Source organism: Stylophora pistillata, chromosome 4 (assembly GCF_964205215.1).
Source record: "Stylophora pistillata chromosome 4, jaStyPist1.2, whole genome shotgun sequence".
Classification (NCBI taxonomy): domain Eukaryota; kingdom Metazoa; phylum Cnidaria; class Anthozoa; order Scleractinia; family Pocilloporidae; genus Stylophora; species Stylophora pistillata.
The window spans coordinates 25,631,584-25,655,453 of record NC_142522.1 but is presented as its reverse complement, the minus strand read 5'-3'; the positions used below and the strand labels follow the sequence as shown (position 1 = coordinate 25,655,453).

Sequence of the window (23,870 nt, the reverse complement as noted above, 5' to 3'; positions counted from 1 at the left end):
TGCTTTAGTTAACGCGCATGCCAGGCCACTCGGCCCACTTGGAAGGTAATTCTTTCTTAAAAACATCAGTTAGGCTCATGCATGGGAAAGTCAATGGACAGTTATTTGTCATGATACACGAAAAGAAGCTTGATTGACACCGACCGTGCTTCAGTGGTAAAAAAATTTTGAAGAGCATATTTCAACTCCCTCCCCCATCTCATACACACCTTTGAATTCGTGTTGTGAACGCGCCCTCTGCGCTCTTAAACAGATGAAAGAGCGTAGAAAGTTCTTCGTTCCTTAGAGAAGTAGGCATTGAGTTCAACACTTGTATTGCTAAATAGAGTATTTGTATGAGTGTCATTTTTGGCGTCATAGAGCTCACTATCGCCATTGAGTAAAGTCAAACTTAGAAATAATTGTTTAGCAGGAAAGACAAACACTAAACGAAAAAAAGTGGAGGGTTGGTGTAGTGTAGAGTTTTTGAGTGCATCATTGCGAATGCACGAAATGTAATGTAACTTTCTAGTTATTGGGGCCTTAACTTTGTTGCTGTAGTAATTTGCAAATGTCCTCAACAGCACCTGTTGAATGCACGGATAAAGAACCAGCCGAGTTTCCAGGAAGAGCCTTCGAAAGAGAGAGTCTCTTACAAAAGAACATATCTGGACTTCAGTTAACACGAGCCTACTTGGTGTATGAAAGGGAAGAAGACAAATGAACGACATGATAAGGAACAATATAATCAACCCAGTTACTTGGATGATGAACTTTGATTTTTAACCAATTAATTGACACAGCTACACATGGATTGAAACCCATTTGTAAATTTTAATTTCAATTAATCTTTTTAAGCTGAATCGATTCACTTTTCGAAATGTACAGGAACAAGACATAGCCAATTTCCAGATCTCCTCGTGCATTTTGAAAATTTGCGTCACCGACACAGACGGTCAAATCGGAAAAGTAAATCTTTATTCATAAATAAGAACGAAACCTGTAGACTGAACGGAAAAATATGAAAAATTATCGTCCGAGTCAAGTGCCATAGATTAAAAAAATAGCGTGGCGTTACAAAGAAAAAAAAATAAGGGGAATCCCCTTGTTGGCCACACAATCGTCCATGCGATTTGGACAGTTGGCTTCCGATCTCGCGACATTTCGTACGATTCTTATGGAAAAACTGGAAAGCAATCGTTCAATTTTCAATAGACAGTTGTATATATGCAATATTTTAAATGTTAAGGCATGTGCTACCTTTCTATAATATCAAGAAATGGATAGACGTTCCAGTCTTCTCAGATAAGGATGAATAAACCGTAGGTCCGTCTCCTGCTTCTATTAATTAGTTAATTTGGTTAGGCAGGAGACGCCATTAATGAACCCACTCACACGAGATTACTGTGATGTGGTCTGGCCTGTTTACTGGGAATTGAGGGGGGGGGGGGGGGGCTCTGGTCTTGTCATTGTTGACGCGGAATCAAAAAGCTAAGCAATACCTCTGAAGATCACGAAATGTATCTTTATTCGTAGACCTTGCTTCATTCGCCACTGCTTTTTTGGCTTTAGGTTAATGAATTTTTTGCTATCGGTCTCTCCACCGTGTGCGTTAGTCATTATTCTTCCACACGGAAGAGTCAAGTGAAACAGTTTGCAAAGGTGCGGCTGAGGAGGTCTACCCGTTCTACCTGAGGAGTTCTTTGTTTTGTTAACACCGCGTAAGTTAAGAGGAAAATTAGCTCTCGGCTAATGAACTTAGTCAAATCGGAAAAGTGACTTTCGTGGCAAAGAAAAGGAAAGGAGACAAACTATGAAATGAGAAAGTAAATTATGATTACATTTTCTCTAGTAGGAGGCTAAGGAGCTGTGAATAAGAGAAAAAAACGACCATCGAATCATCCACTTAAATATATCAGCCCGATTGAACCCAAATAGCAAAATACAATACGAACAAATTAAGTGCCCCCCTCCTACGGGTATGTATTACGTAATTATCACCATGCCAACCGAATTGCCTCGTTTTAAAATATCATGCATATCATATGATAGAAGAGAATTCAACCTTTAAATCATGATTTACATTTACACTGAGTCATTTAAAAATGTCACATTGTCGTTGTGATTTACATGATAGTTAAGAACGACTGAAACAGTTCTGGTGCCGAGCGGAAAGGGGATGCTGAGTTGGACTTAAACAGCATATTCGACTGAGAAATATTCCGCCATCTAACCAAGTCTCTAAATTCATTTTCAGACGAAGAGGAACGGAGTTGTTTACGAAAAATGCTATCTTCTTTTTGTGGGTTCATTAGACTTCTGCGATCTTTGCACAGATCCCGCTCCCAGTCCTCTCAAGACCAGGTGAAAAGTTCGTACCAGAAGCTAAATATATTTTAAGTCTGTCGAGACAAAAATTTATTGAACTGACGAGTTTCAGAGCTGTTACTGGCTTCGTGCGCGTAATCAGCTGAATTTGATATTCGAATATTCATGTAGCATCTAAACTTGGTATATTCAATTTCCCCTTAAAAACTGATCTCGGCTCATGAGCTGGGGATCTTTATCTCATTTCCTTTCAATCATTTCATAATGTCGAGTGTTGGAGCCTTGTAGCACTTTCCGGTGAATTTTTGGCGCGAAATGGTTGTTCTTTGATTGACAAGTATCAAATGGTACTATTTAAAAATACAACAAATCGTCATTGCGTCATCGCGTTACATGGTACAATGACCACAGAATTCACTTTTGTGTAATAAATGTCGTCTTCCACGCTAAAGCTGTTATTTGGGAGTTTTTAGCGACGGAGCTAAGAAAAGACTGGATACAGAGAAAATCCTTCAGATTTTCCGCTAGCAGCTCCGCTTCTCGTTTCCACGCCCGTGCCATGAAACCACCAGATACGCTGAGAAGTACTGCTCGAAAGGCTGAAAAAAATGTCATTGAAATGCAATACTCCCATGCAATCAAGCCTTTACACGTATGGCAAAGGGCCAAGCATTTCCCTAGTATTATTTCCCGTTTGTGTTTGGTAAATTTCCCGTTCGTTTACGTAGTTTGTTATTAGGTCGTTAAAAGCGCAAAATCTTGATTTAATGCGAAAACAATGCGTTCGTTTACGTAGTTTGTTATAGGGTCGTATCCAAGACTTATTGCTTTCATTCAAATTAGGTGCATCTGTAATTAATGTAGAAATACGATCAGATCTACTGGTAGCCCAACACTAGCTGTGCTGCGTCGGTTAAGGTAGCCCACGCTCAAAATGACAGTTTTACAATCTCTTCACCGTGACCGACACTGTGATGGTCAGCTCTGTTCGATTACTATATCAAAACGTAAAGTTCATCGCAATGAAACTAAAAGAGTTTGCCAAAAATCAAACCTTAGAATTCTTTAATCAATTATGTTAATTATGGGCTAAAGCAATAAAACCTAAGCCTTGCCATACCCCTGTTAGGTTGGTGTTTGTACCCTAGTTTTACTGAGTATGATCAACTGATTTGCTGTTAGGACCACATGAAAGCATAAACTTGAAAAAACTCCGATCTGAAGGTTTTTTAAGACAACGCACCTACATGCAAATATGTCATCGATTTTATGTGGAATTGGAAGTTTTCTAAAATCGCTGTGTGCATCGCATTTTAACCTCGCTTCCGATAACCACTCTCCGTCGAAGTCATCAGAGAAAATCTCAGGTAAAAAGTATGACAAGTGAAATTATTACGCATCGAATCATCCATGAGCAGGAAGGGTATCATTGGCTATCTAATTCAGGAAGAAAAGTGATTTTTTATAAAACAATTAAAGAAGAGGGAGGGGGAGAAGAAGAAGTAGTTCTAAGAAGTAGTAGATCGCAATCTAAAATGGCAAATGCTGACCTGATGCAAGTCAGTCCGAGATTTAAGAAAACATCAATATTCCTTACAAATTAAAACCAATGCATAACATGTTACGAAGTTCTTTAACCATTGGTCTTATGGCAGGAATATCTTTTAGCCTTTGAGTTGGAGGGAAAAACGTTGACGTGATAATGGAAGGCGGGAAAAATTGACGTATGGAATGTTTGCGACACATTTGAGAGGGTTTTGGTGGGAAAGAGAATGGTTTGGGCCAGAATTGGCGTTTAATCTGCTGTCTCTAAAAATAGATCACATTTCACGTTGTATGCGTAAACAGGGGCGGGATTTGGGATCTGAAATGAAACCATTTCTTGGCGTGCTATTTACAAGGCCAGAGAGATGTAAACCATTCATAATTTCATAAGAATGTCTATGTTGTAGTTCAATTTTATCCTTGGTTCAAATTTTATTTTCCTTTGTTTCAAACTCATTATCATACATTAACATGACCGAGAACAAAGGAAAATAAAATTCGAACCAGGTATAAAACTGAACTACAACATCTATGTTAAAAAGCCAAACTATATCTTGAAGGAACTGAAACGATGAAATAAATAGGGAGAAACCTAAACTCTACCTGAAAGTTCATACTGCTGGCAGTAAAAGGGAAAACCAGAATTTAAAATTGGATCATAATTCAGTTTTCCCAACTAGTCAGAAATTTGGTGTGATTACAGTACATTTTAATTGTTAATCATTCGGGTGTTTAAATGACTTTTAGTTGTCAGCATTAGTGTACGTGTAATGTGGGGTCAGGCCTGAACAAGCCAGTAAATGCGATCAATCGATCCCATTTCAAAAGCGCTTACACTGTAACGGTCAGCTCTGTTCGATGCTAGTAGCAACAAAGTTAAAGGATTTTTGGTTAAAAAAAATTCAAATGTTAGAATTCATGGCGTAATTGTGAGGAGTTATGGGTCGAATGCGTTTAAACATCAGACCCGGCCTTGCTATACTTGTTACACTGCCGGTCGTTAAAAACTGAATTTCTGTTACAGAGCTAGCTACGTGATGAAGAAACTTATTATACTTCGACGGGATACTTAACACTTCCCTGAGTTCAGACTATACGATGGCTGACAGAAATCGCCGGGATGTTTCGAGCGAGGGAACAAATGAAAATAATGGTGGAGCGAACAGCGCGACCATTCTTCGAAACTGAAAGTGCCGACTAAGCATGTTTAATTCTCACCAGGCATAAGAATGGTAGGGGCTGGGCATGTGGCGTGTGAGCGAGCTACTGGGAATCTACCATCGACAGAAATTAATGTAAAGCTATATATAAGAATATCCGTTCGAAAATGATGCGGGAGAAACAAATTGAGTTTAAAGTAGAACTTATAACGAAACCACAACCGAACTCGTTCGTGTCAGCACTTCAATAATATTCAGATCATATATTTTACCCACTCGGCCTAAGCTATTGTTTCTTAGCTCCACCTTGACAAGTTCACGAGCTAAACCAATATGCGGGCGTAATCTTTGACCAATCAAAGCTCTCCAAAATACGTTTCGCTGCCAATATTACAGACCTATAATTTTTTCGCTACTGCAAATGTCTCAAGAACAATAGGCCTTCTGCGTGATGACCCCGGCCTCGAGGAATTCACGTTTTTCTCACGTGATATGCCAATGAGCTATCATAGATCGATACAAATACCATGGCATTTTGAGAACTCAGTTAAAGAAGACGTGGCTGCAACGTACGAAAGGACGAAGATGTCATCGTGCTTTTGTGAAGTAGGAAGTTTCTTACGATCATTATGTGCATCGCGTTTTAACCGGCAGAATACCGATCCCGGCTGTCTGTTGAAGCCAGCAGAGAAAATCACAGGTGAACTGCATAGAAGTTTCGATTAATACGAGTCATAATCTATGAGCAGGAAGGGTACTGAAGGAGGACCGTTCTTTTTATAAAGTGCTTCAAAAAATAACAAAATCAATTTAGATATAGATGGAATAAAGTTAGAGAAGCTCAAAAAGAGGACGATCACGCTCTAGCTTTCATGTTGCTCGATAAATGCTTTAAATGGAGTCAAAGAATTAACAATTTAGAAAACTCGAATAATAAATACGAAAGTGATTGTGTCGCAACGAAGGAACGAATAAAATGCTGAAGTCTTCTGGCATTTATACTTAAACTAGTGCAGGATACATTCTTGCAAGTTCTTTATCCACTGATTTTTTTAATCAGTGTTTCGACATCTGTGAACGTTTGAGATGGCGGGAAAATTCTCACGCGGTAGGAGGTTCGCAACACGAGGGTCAAGGTATGGCGGGAAAGGCCTTGGCGCGCGGACGGAAGTTCTTGCCAAAAGTTGGAATTCAACTGAATATAAACTACGTCACACAAGTCAACTACGCACGTTTTGTGCATGTGCTATTCACATGCTGAAGACAGCTATCAAACATTTTTTAGTTTCCTTGAAACCTTCTATATCAAAATTCAAACCATATAGGATCGTTACGATAAAACAGATGAAAACTCGAGCTAAAAAAAGAAAAAACACTTTCCTCAAGGAATAACGATAGTACCGAAATTTGACACAATCGATCGACTTGGTTCCTAATGAAGCACTCAGTCGGCGAAACAGCTCGTTCATTTAAGTGCGGAAACAAATGAATGACTGATTCAAGCCCTTGCGCTAGAGTGCTCGTCAATGAAGTTAAACGAGTAACACAGGGTGTATTATGCGAGGCATGTGAAAAGTAACCTTCTGTCTCAGGCAATTTTCGCGTTATGGAAGAGCATGCAAATTTCAATTCACGCGATATTGACTAAATCTTCTTCCTTGACTGACCACAGTGACGTGGGGAAAAAATTTGAACCTCCTCGACCTCTCCGACTGAACTCCCAAAGTTTGAATTTCTGGGACCATAAAACCGAAAAGAAAAACACGCTTAAGTTGTGAAATCCATCAATTAGAAAAACGTTTCTTTGATTATGGCACAGGAATTTTGTCTTCCATCTCAGACGGACTCTAAATATTTTATCCGTAAACTGTAGTTTTGAATTAATGACGAAGTCGCGACGTCAAACCGTGACGCTTGAAGTGTTGTCGAACGGACAAGAAGTTCGCTTTAAGGAATTCATAATCTCTTGTTGTTATCTCTAACCGTCATTCGTTAGGAAGCGATTCAAATTTAAAACCTTCATTCTCTCCTTCCTCTGGGCCTTATACGAGCCAAACGTTCCGAGCTGTTGTTTTAGCAATTTATGCAAGCTTGTGGTCTCAAATTTCAAAAGGTATACAGTTAATTGTTAGTTACTATATCCTCAAATGTTACTGATTTGGGAAACAAATCAAACGATTTTGTCTGATGCATGCATAATCAAAGTTTTAACTACAATCGCCAACACAGATCTTGGATCAACTCTCAGACAGTTTTTTATACCACTTTACTACATGCATTGCGTTTGAGGTGAACAGTCCCGAATTAACTGGATAGGAAATAAAGCTGGCTGGCCAAAACTGAAAAAGATAACTTAGACTCGAGTAACACGTCTGATAAATTTGAAAATGTAGATGTCCACAGAAAAAATTAATTTTCTAAGTTCATTGAAATAATGAATAGGGTCACTGCAATTATGTTATCGCGGTTTTGCTTCGTGGTAAAGGAAAGATCTAAACGTCGCTGTGTAAATCAAATTCTAAATCACTACCGTAACGATGCGTTCCACCCTGATATTCTCGCCCGCATACAAAGCCAAAGTAATGGAAGAAGTTTTAGTCTCTCCCCCCTTTTTTTCGCCAGTAGCAGCATTATTTCTGTAATAAACACACAATGCAAACCGTATAGTTAGTAAAGGTTAGCTAAAGTTCACCAAACTACTGACTCGTCAGCCAATCCGATCATTTGAACCCTTCTGCAAGGATTGTGATTGACTTACTTAGCGTGTTCGAGTTGTTTAGTTCAGGCGCTTGCTAGACAACTCAGCCCACTTGAAAAATAAATTTTTCAGGAAAAATTCAGTTACGCTTTTGCATGGGAAACTCAATGGGACAGTTATCTGTCATAATACACGAAAAAAAGCTTAGCTGACGAAATGCTATTGCTTTCATAACATAACTTGCTACATGCGGGCTCTATAATCTGATAAAGCATCCGCTTGGAAACTGAACTGACCAATTAGACGAGGGGTACACTGTTCATTGTTACAAGACAGAATAGAGCGCGTACAGAGTTCGTTATTCCTTATTGCAGGCTAAGTAAGGTAGGCAGTGACCTCAGCAAAACGTTCAGTTGAATGCAGTATTGTGTCATTTTTAGCGTCATAAGGCTCACTATCGCCACTAAGTGGAGTAAAACTTAGAAATAATTATTGTTAAGCAGGAGAGACACACCACAGCCAATAAACCAAAAAAAAAAAAAAAGTGAAGGACCATTGGTGTGGGGTGGAGTTTAAAACTGCATGATTGCTGATGCACGAACCGTAACGTACACTTTCCAGTAACTGTATCGGGGCTTCAACTATTATGTTGTATTAATTTGAAAATGTCTTCAACAGCTCCTGTTGAATGCACGGATAAACAACCAGCAGAGTTTCCAGGAAGAGCCCTTGAGAGAGAGAGTCTCTTGCAAAAAAATATTTTTGGACTTCAGTTAACGCGAGTCTACATGGTGTATGAAAAGGAAGAAGGCAAATGAACGACATGAGAAAGAACTGAATAATCAACCCAATCATTTGGATGGTGGATTTTGACTTTAAGACTTTCAAACTATGACTTAGATACACATGGATTGGAAAATATCTGTAAATTGTAGTTTCAAGTTCGGTGACGAACCAAATTGATATTTTCTCGACATAGTATAAGAGCGAGAGATCAGCTTATCTCATCATTGTCAGAAGACGCTCCTTTATTTCAGGGTATGCGGTGACTTACAGCTTTCACTCAGTTTAACTGCTGATTACATACAACTTCCCAATATCAATACCATGTAGTAACCCAGCGATGAGAAAAGACAAAAAAAAAAAATGTCGACTTGCGGATGTAATCTCCATAGATCTTTCAAGTTACTATTCAAGTTGTCAAGCAAATGCAATGCAGTTTGGAAGTAGATTACTCCTCATATCTTGAGATTTCTGAAGAGACAACATGGCGAAACAGTACCGAACTCCTCGCTTAAATCTTAAGCAAAAACATTAAAGGTGTTTGTTTGAAGAAAAGTGCTTACATTTTCTCAACTTCCTTTCATCTCTCACCCCGTAGCGCGTCTTCAACCACAATTTAGTGGCGAAGCGCTTGTCACATCAATAAATAAATCTCAGCACTCCAGACATGAGCTAAGTGCATGTACTCCATGGTTTGAGAATTGGGGGTTGAGCTCATTGATGGACGGCTTGCGACTGCAAGGTGCCTTTACAGGCTGATAGCTGATCTCACACTGTAACTTCGAGTCACTTGGCGCGCTTCAATGAGTTTTCGAAATCTGCGCTTGTAAGTCCGGAATTGCTGGTAGATTGAGCATGATTAGAAAGCCTAATTATTCCTCAGGGTTTCCTCTCTGTACTTAGCATGACTTCCTTCGCTAATGAGCTAGGAAGTATGAAACCAAACTCGGCACGAGCATCGCAGTGCCGTGGAAATCGCGACACAAAACTGAGAAAAGTCGTAACAAGCTGGATTGGTAGACGAGGATTAGGACGATGAGCCAGTACTGCTACAGGTCAGCAGATGGGACCGGTACTGTTTGTTAAGTCCTGTCATCCAAAACTTAAGAACAATCTCGTCTTCGGGCTTTGCGCCAAGAATTTTCAGAAGTCTGTAACGGTTACAACAAAGCAGCATTACTCACGCTGTAGATAAGGATCAACCTTACAAAGCATGTGCGAATACATTCCTCTAAAAAAACGCTGCTAAGGCTGATGTTCCTTCCCGTACAAACATATGAGGAAAGATGACTGCGAAAACCTAGGGAATAATTTGGGTGCGGTCCCCGATTCTCTGCTTTTAACTGTTTTGCTTGACAAAAATAGCTTGAATACCAGGGGTAAGTCTCTAGAGAAACTGTGATGCTGCGTCGGTGGGGGTATCACAAGATAATTCGGTTTTATAGACTGAGTTGATAATGTAAATTATCCACCGTAAAGAGTTTCTAAAGCTGGCATTTCGAGCGTCACCTCTTCGTAATTACCTATGACAAAACGTAAGCTTTAGAAACTGTCAGTTTACGGTAGGGATAAAAGCATAGTGTATCGGCAAAGTTATCCGCAAATACCAAGAATCAAACTGATTGAAGATATGAAACGAAATTATATCGCTAAACAAAATACAAGTGAATTAAACTAACTTCTCTTTATCCTCACTGGTGCTCGGGCCGGACCTTGCAAACTTGAAAATCACCTTTACTTTGCTACAAAAAAGTAACAAGTAAGAAATTGACAATGAGATGGGGGACAGCAGTGGAGGATCCAAGCCTTGAGCTGAAGGGGGGGTGGGGCGGCGTTTTTGTTTGTGCCTGTTCACCTGCCGGCCTTTCTTCCCTCTGCATTAATTTTTTAACACAAAATAAGGAGGGGGCCGGTTCCCCCGTGCCCCTTCCCTAGATTCGCGACTGAATGGTATACTTTTCAAAAAATCGCAAAGCTTTGAATTGCAACTTACTCCATCCACTCTTCCTTAAGGCAAATCAACAGCTGATCAAACACTGCATCCGAGAGAGAATCATTCGCCAGGGCGTCTTCTACTTTCTGGAGAATGGTGGGATCTACATCGTTTAAAGAGGACAAACAACCCAATGAGAACCAGCCGAAGATTTACCAGGTTCTACACATAACGGAAAAGACTGACTTAGGTAGCAATGGATAATTTTTGATCGTGTAGTCTGATCGTTCTGTGAGGGACTGTTATCGGTAGTAGCGACTGATGTTTCGACAACCCTTTAAGGAAGCCATCAACGAAGTCAAATGGAGAGTTGTTGTCCAGTTCGTGCGAGCTGAATGGTCAGTTTATCCGTGATGTTATTGGCTATAAGACTCAAGTGGCGTAAGTCGGTTGTGGTAGGTCAGTTTGTCAAATAAAGGCTTCGCAAATTGAGCGGAGTTTATATCAGGGGTATGTCAACTTGACTCTGATCATGACCTTCAAAAGAATTCCCAAAACATGAGATCCCCTGGGTCAAAACGCACTTCTAACTTTAATGTGGAAAGAAGCAACTACAACGAAAGACTTAATAAGACTAAGACTAAATAGTGACTGAACCCTACCTGTAGCATTCTCTTTACCACAGACAACAAAGCCATACCCAAGAAATTCTTGTTCTTCATCTCTAATTTTATACAAGATAAAGACGACAACAAAACGTTCACCGCGACGTCCAACAAAGTTTTTATTCACTTTTGAACATAAATCATGAGATTATGAAAAAAATACACTAACCTTTGCTGCTCAGAGCCAGAAGCTTCAGGGACCTGAACCTTAGTAAGGGATGGAAATTTGAAGAGATGGTAACTATTCAACGAGTACACACCCTGGGATCTAACCATTAATTCTACCCAGCCCCGAGGATATCGAATGTGGTACAAACATGTTTCTGACTTCTGCCATTGTAAGTGTAATTATTATAAGTATAGTTAGTAAAAGTCGGTTTTGTTTAAGTTTCATGAAAAGGCAGTAGGTGGGATTATCCGCACATCAACATTTTGCTTACCTGCTCTCGAGGTGATATGATATCAAGCAAAACAAAGAGATCTGACGACAACACATGTGAAGGAATCTCTACCCCTGGAGCAAGACCCAGGAAATTACACCGCCATGAATCCTAAACAGTCAGAAAAAAAAAAAAAAAAAGAAAAGAAGAGTTGCCTACAAGCGCCATAGATATAAAATGTCTGGGAGGATATAAAAGTCAACGTCCATCTTCAAAACAGTAGAACTAATGACCAATTCTCTAAAGATCTCCCGTCCTATTTACTGATTATGAACAACACTAAAAAACTGCTAGAAAATTTTCAAGTAAGGTTAAGCTTTTGAGAGCCATTTATTGCTATATATTTCACGTTTAAAGCAACGAGCTTTGAAAGGTAACGTATTCTTAAGCTGTGCCCAGCGCCTACCAGAAAGAAGGCCCATTCTCAATGTAATTGCATGCCTTGGATAATGATGATGATAATTATGATGATAATTATGATTATAAATATATGAAAGAAGTAAACGAACATATAGAAAAGAGCAAATCCAGCGACCGAGATGGGCCTCACTTAAACTAAACTCCATTCTCCTCACCGGATTGAGAGGAGAGCTTTACATTTTAAAATTTGTTTCCATGTTTTCTATTCATCTATACCTTGTATTTCTTACTGTAAGGAATACATGAACAGCAACCACTGGGTATCAATACCTGAAAAATGGACGTTATAAAACAAAAATGGATGACGCGTGTGCATTCAGCAAAAAGTGCGACTGAGTGATTAAGTTACTTTGAGGCAACTGGGACGTCACTTCCGAACGAGCGAACGCATAGTTCATGCTTAAAGAAGCACACCAACAAAGAAACGGGTGAAAAACAAAAACTAATGAAGCGGTTTAAGGTCTTAACAAAGCAATTGTGCACACTGCCAGAGGTCACACGGGGTTATGTGGCGTGAAGTGACAGTTGTATTGTCATTCCATCCTTAGGAGCATCCTTACATACTTTGTCACATTATATCATAAATGGCAAGAGGCACCATGATAGAAAAGGTATGTGCCGAAGAGCACGTCAAATTTTGGAAGCGGGGATGGTGCAGTAGCGAGAGCGCTCATTTCCCCTCGCTGTGGCCTGGGTTCGATTCCAGTTTTCATCCCAGTTTTCACAAAAACCAAAATTCCAATTCGACCTTGAAACAGTGGACAAGAAAGACAACCTAGTAGAATGTCTACTGCAATCATTATTATCATTAAAATTAACCCAAGACAGGGCCTCTCGCTCCCAAGCCCTGACAATTTCGCCAGCACGCCTCCCACAAAAATCGATGAACAAACGTATTGAAGAATGTTTGCACTCCGTTATCGAAAACTAAATAATCTGCTGTACGGCCCTTTTCACATGTACCTCTTACCTTCAAGCAATTTAGGACTGATTCAACAGTCTTTCGTTTCTCACCGCGAACAATGACTTGGTTGCCTTGAATCACATGAAAGGCTAACAAATGAAACTTGTGACCTCCCAACACCTGCAAACACAGGGCAGAACTGTAGCTTATCTCTTCGAAATTACTATGAGCTATCGCAAATATTTTCTGCGGTGACAATTTCGCAAAAAATTCCTACACAATTGAGGCTATTGTGGCTCTTGAAACTTGATTGATTTGGAGTTGTGTCTATTAGTTGATTGACTGATTGATTGATTGATTGATTGATTGATTGGTCGATTGACTGATCAATTAACTACTGCTGAAGATGCATCGCCTTTAGTAGCAAAGCAGACATTCTTGGACTGGAAATTCCTGCTGCTAGAGTTATTAATCGCATCAAATACATGCAACGTACCTTTAAAATATGTCGAAGAGATGTAAAAATTGGCCCAATCATTCCACCTAAATAGAAAATCAAGATATGAAAAACTCGAAGAGGATTTATGGGTAAGCTTAAAAGCTTCTCGTCTTGTTCCTCTGGCTTTCCCTGACCCTCGACCGTCCATGTGTATCAAAAGAGGGGTGAAGAATTGGCTTAAGCATTCAAAGAGAAACTTCACTTTACGATAATAACTACACGCATGTATGCTCTTTTCTCTTAAGATGTAATTTCTAAAGCATAATTTATCTAAACCATTAGTTTTAATGGCTAACCAAAACCAAAGTGTTCTTTGGGTACCTAGTGATAATAATAAATCACTGAAGTTATTATACGGGATTTGCCTAATGTGTGTAGTGTAGATGTTATTTTCGGACCACACGAACAATGTAGGTCACCATCAAGATTTTGCTACATGCAAAAAAAAACAGCCATCACTTCCTCTCCCGGAGGTGTCAATAACTTTTTCTATAACTGGCAGCCGATGGTGTAATCGGCAGTGCCTGGAAATGGGATAAACAGATGACCGTAAGAGGTCTTATACAGACGGCAACCGGCTTTCATTGAGTAACACAGTTAAACAAATTCGTCTTTGTCATTTATGTAGGTTAAGTTTTAATTACCTTCTTGACTTTCAGTTTCCTTTTCTGTATCAGAGGTTTCTGTAACACGAGAAACAATGCAGTGACCTCCATGTATTGAGCCAAAAGGTGTACAAGAGTAAAATAGTTATTCTTTATTTTTTCTTATCATTTACCTATCATCTTTACCCCTCATATCCACAAATTCAAAATCAAATGTACTGTAGATCAATTTTGAATCGATGTTGTAATTGTAAATATAATAATATGTATTTTTTTTAACCTTAAATAAGATTTTTTAAGTACATAATTTCTGCTAGATGGAATAAACAAACTACATATTACAAAAAAAAAGTGTATTGTGTATCACTTTTTAATCAATGTAGAGAGAGTTAAATGATGACTGCAGTAGCAGGAATCAACTTTTTGAGGGAAGCTTAAATGTGAAAGTAAACTTCTATAACTATGGTGCTCGATGCTGACAGAAACGTAATCATAAATTGCATTTATTATTATCAAGTCGACTTAACTACCTTGGAGATCATCATCCTCAAACTGAGCTTCAAGATCTGTCAGTAGTTCTTCCTACAACAATAAACATGGGCATGTAACATGCAATGTACATGAAATGGTGGAATGATGAATCATCTACATGAGGGTGAGTGAAACAAATTCACCAATTATTAAATAATAATAATAATAATAATAATAATAATAATAATAATAATGATAAATAAGATGCAGAAGGCGTGTCTCTCAGGAACTCTAAATATTGTGTGCACTTTTAAAGTCACTGTGGTAATTTAACTTGTAGGCGCACTCTGGAAAGAAGGACAATCTAATATGTTGTAGTTCAATTTTATAGTACTTGGTTCAAATTTCATTTTCCTTTGTTCTCAATCATGTTAATGTATGATAATGAGTTTGAAACAAGGAAAATACAATTTGAACCAAGGATAAAATTGAACTACAACATATAATATATTATCGCTTTTAATAGGTTTTATAATGACGATGTTTAGCTTTTAGTTATGTTAGATTTTGCTTCTATTATTTTTATCCCCTGATTAGCTCATGGGCTATGCTGCGGCACCTCGTGTTGCTTTTATTGTATATGGCATACAGACGTTTTTACTGCATCATAATAACTTTATTTCTATAGCACTCAAATCCTGAGCTCATGGTGCTTTACAAAATCACAAGCATGAAAAAAACAACAACAACAACAACAACTAAATGAAATGATGTCTAAAATGATCACTGCATAATTATTAGAATTTTAATCACTGTAATTGACTATTGTCGCAGAAGGCAAATGCAAAGGTACATACTCTTGGTGGTCCTTCTAGAAGCTTCTCAGTTATTCTGTTTCCACAAGCTTTCAACATCCATGAAAACCGTTGGTGAAGAGTAGCAAACAAGTCCTGTTTTAAATTAGGAAGAGATATTAATTAATAGACTTGCTTAAAACATTTAGTAAAGTGTCTATACGGCCAACAGGGTTTTCGTTGTTTTGGTGTCTCTTTAACCTGTGATAAAGTATTCTAAAAAAAAATTTGATTTAGACGCCTCTTCACCCTAAAATCAAGCTTTAAAGTTCCCGCTTCGGCCACGCACAATGAAGTTGACCATGTAAGGGAAGATTGGTGGTGAGTGACTTCACTCCAGGAGCGTCTCGAGCGTCATGTTGTTACTTTGCTTGACAAACGCAGTACTTTTACAACACATGTATTGGGCATATTTTTGTCTCTGAAAACTCTTTACTTTACTGAAGAAAACACTGAAATGAACCACTGGCGGGATTTGGCGCATTCCTGACTTCACGTCACGACCCATTCTGGAACCCAATCTCTTTTTTGCCCCGACTCACCGTCACCTTCAATAGGCATAGCCAAAGCAGAAAGTTTAAAGCTCGATTTCAGGGCGAAGACTCGTCAGAATCCAATTTTTATTTAAGAATACTTTAATTTTACATGTTAAATACATAACAAAACTATAAAAACCTTGTTGGCCGTATAGACACTTTAAATTCTTGGATCATGGGTGTTAAGCCAATGGCTCATTTCAAACTTTGGTAGATCAAAATACACACAAATAAAATTAATGTTAAAGTGTCATCAGGAATTATCAAAAATTAGCTATGTCTTTACAATAGTGGTGCGGATACTGTACTGCAGTCAAGCCAAGGCCAACAGGGATTTGTATTATGCCCTCTTATTGATTCCTCTTAATGAAAAAACTCTCAATCTTGCCTTCCTGGGGCAAATCTTCTCTAAATGTTTACAGAGTAATAAAAGACTTTTCAGCAGTTCAGAAAGAAAAAAAAGAAGGCATTTTCTTAAATTTGAGTAGCAAATGTGTACAAAGGACACTATTTGTAACTTGTTGGCTATTTAGAAAGCCTGTACGCATTTGATACCTTATCTCCTAATATGTCTGCAATCCCTCTGTAAGTTTTATTTCCTCCTCGCTGCCTTCTGAAAATATCTATTTATCATAATGAAAAGGACAGTAAAAGTATTGCAAAAGTAATCTTTACACTACATGTATGTTAAACAAAATAAAGAGTAACTGGGGAAAGAACTGAATAAAGTTTAGACTAAAAATATATCTCTGGATAATTCACATGTACTTGTCATAAAAACATAGCATTACCAGGAGGCTGAAGGAATCCATTTGCACTAGGCTGAATATGTTGCCCTTTCTGAATACTTGCTGCATGTTCTGTTTCATAAACTGCATTTGCCTGAAATTATATTTAGCATGATAAGAGAAGATTGGTTACACAAAACTGGGTAATGTCACATAATTGTTCAAATGTACATGGTTGGCATACACATAACAGTAAAGCTTTCTATGGAGATTTACACTATACAGTAACGTTGGACAATTTATCAGCTACTAAACACACATTTTGTAGGATGCCTAAACGTTAACTGCATGAAAAATCTTATAAATATTTTGTTAGTTGATTTGTGGCTTAATTACATCATAATCCAGTGGGTAGATTTGCAGAACATTTAGGGTTAATACAGCTGTAGTTTGAGCTGAGCTACTGATAATACAAGTAAGGAAAATCTTTGCAGTAAAACAGGACAATACAAAATATAGTACCTTGGCCTGTAATTCATCTATCAATTCTCTGAAATTGCTGGAACAAGGAAAAAAAAAAACACTTTCTTTGTTAAACATCATATCATTCTTTTGAAAGTCAGATGTACTGTATATGAATCAAAAATGAAGGTAATTTTAAGAGGGATCAGTGTCAGAAAGATACAGTGATGGCAACAATGGCATGAGAGTCACATTGACGTTGACAATGACAATGAAAGTGACCATGACAGTGAATGTCACATGTAGAGTGACAGTGAAAGTGGCAGTACACTAGTGGCATTGATTATGATAATAACATTGACATTGATGTAGATGGTGACAATGACAGTGACATCTCTGTTAAGGTACTGACCAATAGTTGGTCAAAAGGGGTTCCTAGACTACAGGTGTGAACTCGAGGTCTAACAGCTGAGTCTTAAATACTAACTTATTGTACCATACTATTGGAGAAAATAAGTGTAAATTTAAGTAAACATTGTTGCAGAGAAGTTGTGTTTGTTTTTGTCATCAGCATATCATTCATGTCTTTGCATGTGCAGTATACATTCCCCAAGGCATGTAAATGTAGCATTCCCCGCCCCTCTGCCATGACTTTTGTTCTTACTGCCTGTGACAGAGACTTGAATGCAAGAGTGGGACTGTTCAGTCAGCAAATGCTGCAATACGAGAGATAACTCCAGAGGTGATCTCCACTGCCAGCATTGTTGGAAAGACAACCTCCTTGTAACAAGAATACAAATACTGTGCACTGTTTTGTACCTCACAAGGAATGGCCATGAATTCACCAAATAAATGCGATCCTTCATAACTGCAATTATGCTATACCTTGGGAGAAACAGAAAAGTGAAAGTAAGGATTGTGTCTATATGTAAAAGTAGAAGACCATTTCCACTCCTTCTGGTAACCTATTGTATGATGATCATGACCAAGGAGCTTCAAACATTCTATCTAAAATTTTGTCATTTTGTTAAATAAATGGTAAAATGGTTATGCAGATATCTCTCCACACAATGTTCCATGGATGCCATGTTTCATTGTAGACTGATGTATAAGGCAAAAAGGTACTACTAATAATTAAACATCTCTGAACCCCTCCCATACACACAGCTTTTGGCATTTTAATAATTTCTAGAAGCACATGCACTCTGTTTCTTGCTGTTTGACATACCATCTTTGGAATCCTCTTGATTGAGAATCCTTCAGAAAAAAGGTGTGAGTGAAAACATAGCCTGATGTCTCCTCTCCGAAAAACATTGGACCCTCACGACCTGGACACACCTCGCAGCTCAAACTACAGAGAGAAATTACAGTTTCAATGTGATGTGAAAGGGTTGAGAGAAGGGTGTGCAGGGCTCGAAACTAATTTTTAAACTTACTAGCCAAGTGGCTAGTGACATCTTAGATGAATATGTCACGACAATTTCAGTCTGTTTACTAGCCAAATTACTGGCTAGTGGAAATTGAAAACCACTAGTCAAAACTGAATTTCTACTAGTCTGTGGCTAGTGGGCTACTTTTAGTGTCAAGCCCTGGTATGACTCAGGACTTTTTTTGATCATGTCCCACTCTGAGAATTTCATTGTCCTTTTTTTCATGTGCTGTAATGACTGAGCCTTTGCACTATTTTATTGTTTCCAAAAGCCACAAACTTTAAAAAGTAGATCTAAGGTTTTGAGGAAATGTAGCATCAACTGGAGTAAGGAAATCAGGGGGGAATGGGTGCAGCTGCCTCAGAGACTCAGCAATGAAGGGCAGGGTCTAGCATGTGCCTAACTTTAACATTGGTGAAGGAAAGAAAGTGAATGCACATGTAGGCATACCAGTATTGTGTTGAACAACGCAAGGCATGTGTGCCAGCTTAACATTTCATTTACAAATCACTTTTCCACAGGAAATTGAATGACTGAGCAAGATGAATACTTTCTTGACCCTTCTCACCCCAAGAGGGCTATAAGTATGTAATTATTTTGACCCAACAGTTTCACCTGTGAATCAAAATAACATCAAGAAGGTCTTGATTGTAAGACAAATTCTCCTTGTGAGTATCAAAGAAAATGTTAAGAGAACAGTATGGAGAATATACATGTAGATTATACATACTGCTGTTACAGTGTAAAGTATTGATCAAATGATAAATTACACTGAAATATTATGGAAACCTAGGCATACAGTAATAATTGTGCTGTTTCCTTCTCTCAAGCAAGAACCCAGCATTTATTAATTGTGGTATTTAATATAGAACAGAGCATGGAAAGAAAATAAGAAGATACTCCACCTTCCAATCAAAATTATCTACAGGCTAGTTCTTACCTCCTAACACAAGCCTGTCTTACTACACTGTACAACTCTGGCTGCTCGGGTGATCTGTTGCTATAGTAACTGATATGTGCTTCATGATCTATACTGATATATCCTGCATGGGTGTGATCTAAAGACTTGCAAGCCTAAGAATGCATAAAAACAGGATTTACACTTAGATGTACGTTAGACAGGGGGATCTTGGGGTTATCAAAAGCCTGACTATCACTTCTTGACAATGCAGTAATTAAGTTACAGAAGTTTACAATCAATTGGTTAGTCAGCCTATCAGAAGGTCACTAAGTGAGTCAGCCAGTCCCTCATGATCATCCGTGAAATATTCAGTATATAGAAAGTCAGTATAAGGCAGTTAATCAAATCCATCAGCCCCCTTTTCATTTAGTCAGACAACTGTACAGTTCGTTGATAAGTTCACAGGTCAGTCAAAGGTTGCCTCTACTAGACTACAGTAGAACAGTAATGTTAGAAAAACGAATTATGTGTTAATGACCAAGTTGTGGGGTCAAGATGGTAGACAGAGACAAAGTCTAGGTCCATAAAAACGCGAAAAAAGAACTCAGTCAATATACAGCCATCTCGACTGAACAAGCTTGGTCAATAAAGGATATAAATTATTAATAATTATATAGCAAAACAATTTTGCTTTAATAAGAATCAAGAATTACTTGATTATTTCAAGTGCCAGGAAAGAGAGCCAACTATGTTTGTAACACATAAACCCACGAGGATCATTTATATTTTCTGTGTTTTGACTATCTTCTGCTGCTTTTTGTGACTTCATTGTTTCAAGTTACAGTTACAAACTTTGTAAGTTCACTCCACGCACTTTTTCTCTTGCACAGGATCAAAGTACTGGTGGGCAATCCTGAGCAGGCAGGATGGGTCCAGCTTACCCACTTAGGTAGCCCATGGGTGCTTGAAGAGATACAATTATTATAGATTTTGTCATGTGGCAGAAAGTGTCTGAGGGTAACATGAAGCAAACACTGTGTTAGAGTAAATGGCCCATCTTCACCACTTTGATTGCATGCAAAGTTGTATAGAGCAGACTTGCAAAATTCATAATTTGTAGACATTGTCAGCTTTGGAGTCGCAGAGAGCAGCAGAAGACAGTCAAAACAAAGAAAACTTACATGAACAGGCTGCATCACAACTGACTTTATTTCTAGCACTCAAAGAGGAAAAAAAAAAGTCAAACTTGATTCCTATAAATTAAAGCAATTAAATATTTTTGCCACATAACAATCTTTCATTGACCTGAAGCTTGTTCAGTCAAGATGGCTGGATACAAGCCTTGTTTTTTAACTAGTTTTTTTGCCTCTGTTAATAAAAGTGCAAAATAAAAAAAAGAACTTTGCCAATATCTGGCCATCTTGACCTCAAGCTTGGTCAATGATGCAAATGTATTTGCCCAAAGATCATTTAATTTGTTATGACATCCAAAAGGTTATCTGTATGTCCATCCACTGACATGATGTTTAATACCTCACACTGGCTTGATCTGGATGATGCCCAGACATCACGCGATCCTTGTGTACTTGATCCTGGAGTATCTGACCCAAACCTTGTAAAATTCCTGAGGAAAAGATAATGCAATGAATCAGATATCTATCCCTGCATACATATTGTAATACAGGTTGTTTCAGTGGCAAGGTACATGACTTGTACAGTTCTGTAACAAATAAGTAATTACAGCTTTTCCCACAAGGCAGACAAATAACACGATTGACTGTTCATCGTTAATAGTCTTTTATGTCACCCTACAAAGCATGATACTCCATCGTGATTGGTTCAGATTTTCATCTATAATATACTGTCCTCAACCTGATCCCAAATGCATTTTTAGATAATCGAGCAGTGTGTTCACACATTTATATTTAAGTCTAACAGATGTAAAAATAACAAAATACAAGACAATGAATTCAAAACACACACATCAAACGAAAAAAAAACAAAAACAATTCAAAAAGACAAAAAGATGCCATTCATTCCAATTACCGTTTGGTGCAAGCTCCACACTCAAGAACAGAGGTATTGGTTTCCTTTAAGGGGTCATGAGCCTCGCAATGAAATGCCTGTGAGTAGAGAAAAAAAAAGACAATTTTCTTATTCTACACTCTTGCATTTCAGTTATTTCTTTAGATAGTCAATGAATATATGAAATTCATATATCTTACCTGTGGTTATAGAAACATATTTGTGCATGATCCTCGCAGTAAAGAGCACTATTTAAGCGATAGTGAAGATCAGACCTGAAAAAAATTTAGGCCTGTATGGGATTCAAACCACTGACCTCTGCCATACTAGTGCAGCACTCTACCAATTGAGCTAACAAGCCAACTAGGAGCAAGTCATCAAAAATTAATTCGACATAAACCCACAAGAAGATAAATCAAACAACGAATACATGAAATTCATAGATCTGAATTGCAGTTATGGAAACATATTTGTGCACGATACCCACAGTAAAGAGTACTATTTAAGTAAATTAAAGTGAAGATCAGACTTGAAAAAAAATTCGGGCCTATACAGGATTCGAACCACTGACCTCTGTGTTACTGCAGCGCTCTACCAATTGAGCTAACAAGCCAATCGTGCACAAATATGTTTCTATAACTGCAGTTCAGATATATGAATTTCATATAATCGTTGTGTTTGATTTATCATCTTATGGGTTTTTGTTGAATTAATTTGATGACCTGCTCCCAGTTGGCCTGTTAGCTCAATTGGTAGAGCGCTGCACTAGTATCACAGAGGTCAGTGGTTCAAATCCCATACAGGCCTGAATTTTTTTTCAGGTCTGATCTTCACTATTGCTTAAATAGTGCTCTTTACTGCGAGGATCGTGCACAAATACGTTTCTATAACCACAGTTCAGATATATGAATTTCATATATTCGTTGTGTTTGATTTATCACCTTACGGGTTTATGTTGAATTAACTTGATGACCTGCTCCCAGTTGGCTTGTTAGCTCAATTGGTAGAGTGCTGCACTAGTGTCACAGAGTTCAGTGGTTCGAATCCCATACAGGCCTGAATTTTTTGAGGTCTGATCTTCACTATTGCTTAAAAAGTGCTCTTTACTGCAAGGATCATGCATATATACATTTCTATAACTGCAGTTCAGATATATGAATCTCATACATTCGTTGTGTTTGATTTATCATCTCACAGGTTTATGTCTACTTAATTATTTGATGACCTGCTCCCAGTTGGCTTGTTAGCACAATTGGTAGAGCGCGCTGCACTAGTATCGCAGAGGTCAGTGGTTCGAATTCCAAACAGGCCTGAATTTTTTTCAGGTTTGATCTTCACTATTGCTTAAATAGTGCTCTTTACTGCAAGGATCGTGCACAAAATTAATACAAATATGTTTAGGTAGTCATGCCTTTCAATGATTTTTACTCTGAACCATCAAGCAGCTGACTTTATGACTTCCATTTGTGTAATCTAACTATTTATCAGCTGAGCATCTTTTGGGTCCCACCTAAAATATCAAACCATTTTGGCCCTAAGAGCTTAAAAGTGTTTCCATTTACAAGTACATAAACACATCATCGTGATTTCTGTCACGAGTGAAATGAATTTAACAGTTTGACTTCAAAATACATTATAGATGGGAGCAATTAGTTCACGTTGTAGCTGGTAAACTTTACTGGGCTGGTTCAGCAGCAAAGCCAAGCCAGCTAGCTACACGTGTTTCCTGCGCACAATCTTCAACCCTTCGTACAATTTAATTTATCTCCCAGACGAAAAAAATTTGAATATTGGAGACAAAATCAGGTCAGTAATGATGTTTCATAAATTTTCTGTTACGTTTTCTAATCAAAATGACCCATTGAATGACTTATCGGTCATTCCTGGGAATGGAAGGGTTTAGAACTTTTTTGAACCATTAAAATAAACGTAAAGGTATCATTTGACGACAGCGATCTACTGTGCAGAAACATACAAGAAACAACTGAACAAATCTTTTGAGCCTGTATTCTGTGCTGGAGTAAAAATACAACTTCGTTTTCAAGGATTACCTGAGTACAAAACAAGACGCTTGGTCCATGAAATTCGCAGAAGTGACACAAGGCGATGATAGCGTTCATAGTGTGAAATGAATGACCAAAAAAACAAGCAAAAACAACCTGGAGAAAGACTGGAAAATACCGTCACGACATCTTTCTTGTGAAGTTACAGTTCACTGTATGTGTGATATAAAGTTGATATTTGCCATAAAATTTTATGAAAGCTGCAGCTTTCCTTTCTGTTGCAAGGGCTTTTCTTCCGCAAAACTATTCCGTCGTTCGATGTTACGTTTGAGAACTACATTTTGTGGGCAGACTTTAAATTAACGCTGAATCACACCGTCATGACTGTCACATGATAAAAATCTAACAGGGATAGTGTCCACGCCTTGTATTTGAGCTTATGAAGACTAAGTCCCAATCGCATTGAGGGTCACGCGCTTCGGTCACATGTTAGTCACACGA

At 38.2% G+C, this 23,870-nt stretch overlaps 2 protein-coding genes and 1 long non-coding RNA gene across 6 annotated transcripts in view; 2 read left to right on the top strand and 1 right to left on the bottom strand.

Annotated features, from left to right (window-relative positions):
• The window catches only part of LOC148733029 (uncharacterized), a 17,271-nt gene extending 15,866 nt beyond the window's left edge, over positions 1-1,405 (top strand). For all 3 annotated transcript variants that reach the window (XR_015999908.1, XR_015999910.1, XR_015999909.1), the window contains exon 2: positions 564-1,405. This is a non-coding gene — a long non-coding RNA (uncharacterized LOC148733029). The remainder of the gene's footprint in view (positions 1-563) is intronic.
• A 2,069-nt stretch (positions 1,406-3,474) lies between these two features.
• LOC148733028 (uncharacterized) lies at positions 3,475-8,871 on the top strand. Of its 2 annotated transcripts, none has more exons than XM_088756801.1 (2): positions 3,475-3,674; positions 8,389-8,871. In XM_088756801.1, exons 1-2 carry the CDS (start codon positions 3,563-3,565, stop codon positions 8,526-8,528), a joined length of 252 nt encoding a protein of 83 aa, XP_088612927.1. In that variant the 5' UTR covers positions 3,475-3,562; the 3' UTR covers positions 8,529-8,871. The 2 variants fall into 2 exon arrangements, with proteins under 2 accessions (XP_088612927.1, XP_088612926.1); XM_088756800.1 differs by lacking the exon at positions 3,475-3,674 and adding an exon at positions 4,915-5,712.
• Positions 8,546-23,765, bottom strand: LOC111345234 (folliculin). The gene is made up of 21 exons (XM_022952514.2): positions 23,418-23,765; positions 21,388-21,464; positions 20,875-20,965; positions 19,381-19,514; positions 18,239-18,361; positions 17,830-17,895; positions 17,071-17,107; positions 16,612-16,702; positions 16,376-16,443; positions 15,288-15,380; positions 14,490-14,541; positions 13,999-14,037; positions 13,352-13,398; positions 12,922-13,035; positions 12,168-12,221; positions 11,532-11,642; positions 11,261-11,298; positions 11,089-11,150; positions 10,487-10,589; positions 10,173-10,235; positions 8,546-9,644 (listed from the first exon to the last, which is right to left on the bottom strand). The coding sequence occupies exons 1-21, from the start codon at positions 23,484-23,486 to the stop codon at positions 9,521-9,523; spliced, it is 1,656 nt and encodes a 551-aa protein (XP_022808249.1). The 5' UTR covers positions 23,487-23,765; the 3' UTR covers positions 8,546-9,520.
• Positions 23,766-23,870: the final 105 nt, after the last annotated feature.

Excerpts from the sequence above, each read along its gene's own strand:
- LOC148733028 (XM_088756800.1), top strand. The coding sequence starts at position 5,505 with ATGCCAATGAGCTATCATAGATCGATACAAATACCATGGCATTTTGAG. Across the intron at positions 5,713-8,388 it reads GCCAGCAGAGAAAATCACAG|CTCCTGTTGAATGCACGGAT; the intron begins GTGAACTGCATA and ends TGTCTTCAACAG.
- LOC111345234 (XM_022952514.2), bottom strand. The coding sequence starts at position 23,486 with ATGAACGCTATCATCGCCTTGTGTCACTTCTGCGAATTTCATGGACCA. Across the intron at positions 17,108-17,829 it reads TCATGGCCATTCCTTGTGAG|CAATTTCAGAGAATTGATAG; the intron begins GTACAAAACAGT and ends TCCTTGTTCCAG. Across the intron at positions 16,703-17,070 it reads TAGATGAATTACAGGCCAAG|GCAAATGCAGTTTATGAAAC; the intron begins GTACTATATTTT and ends ATATAATTTCAG.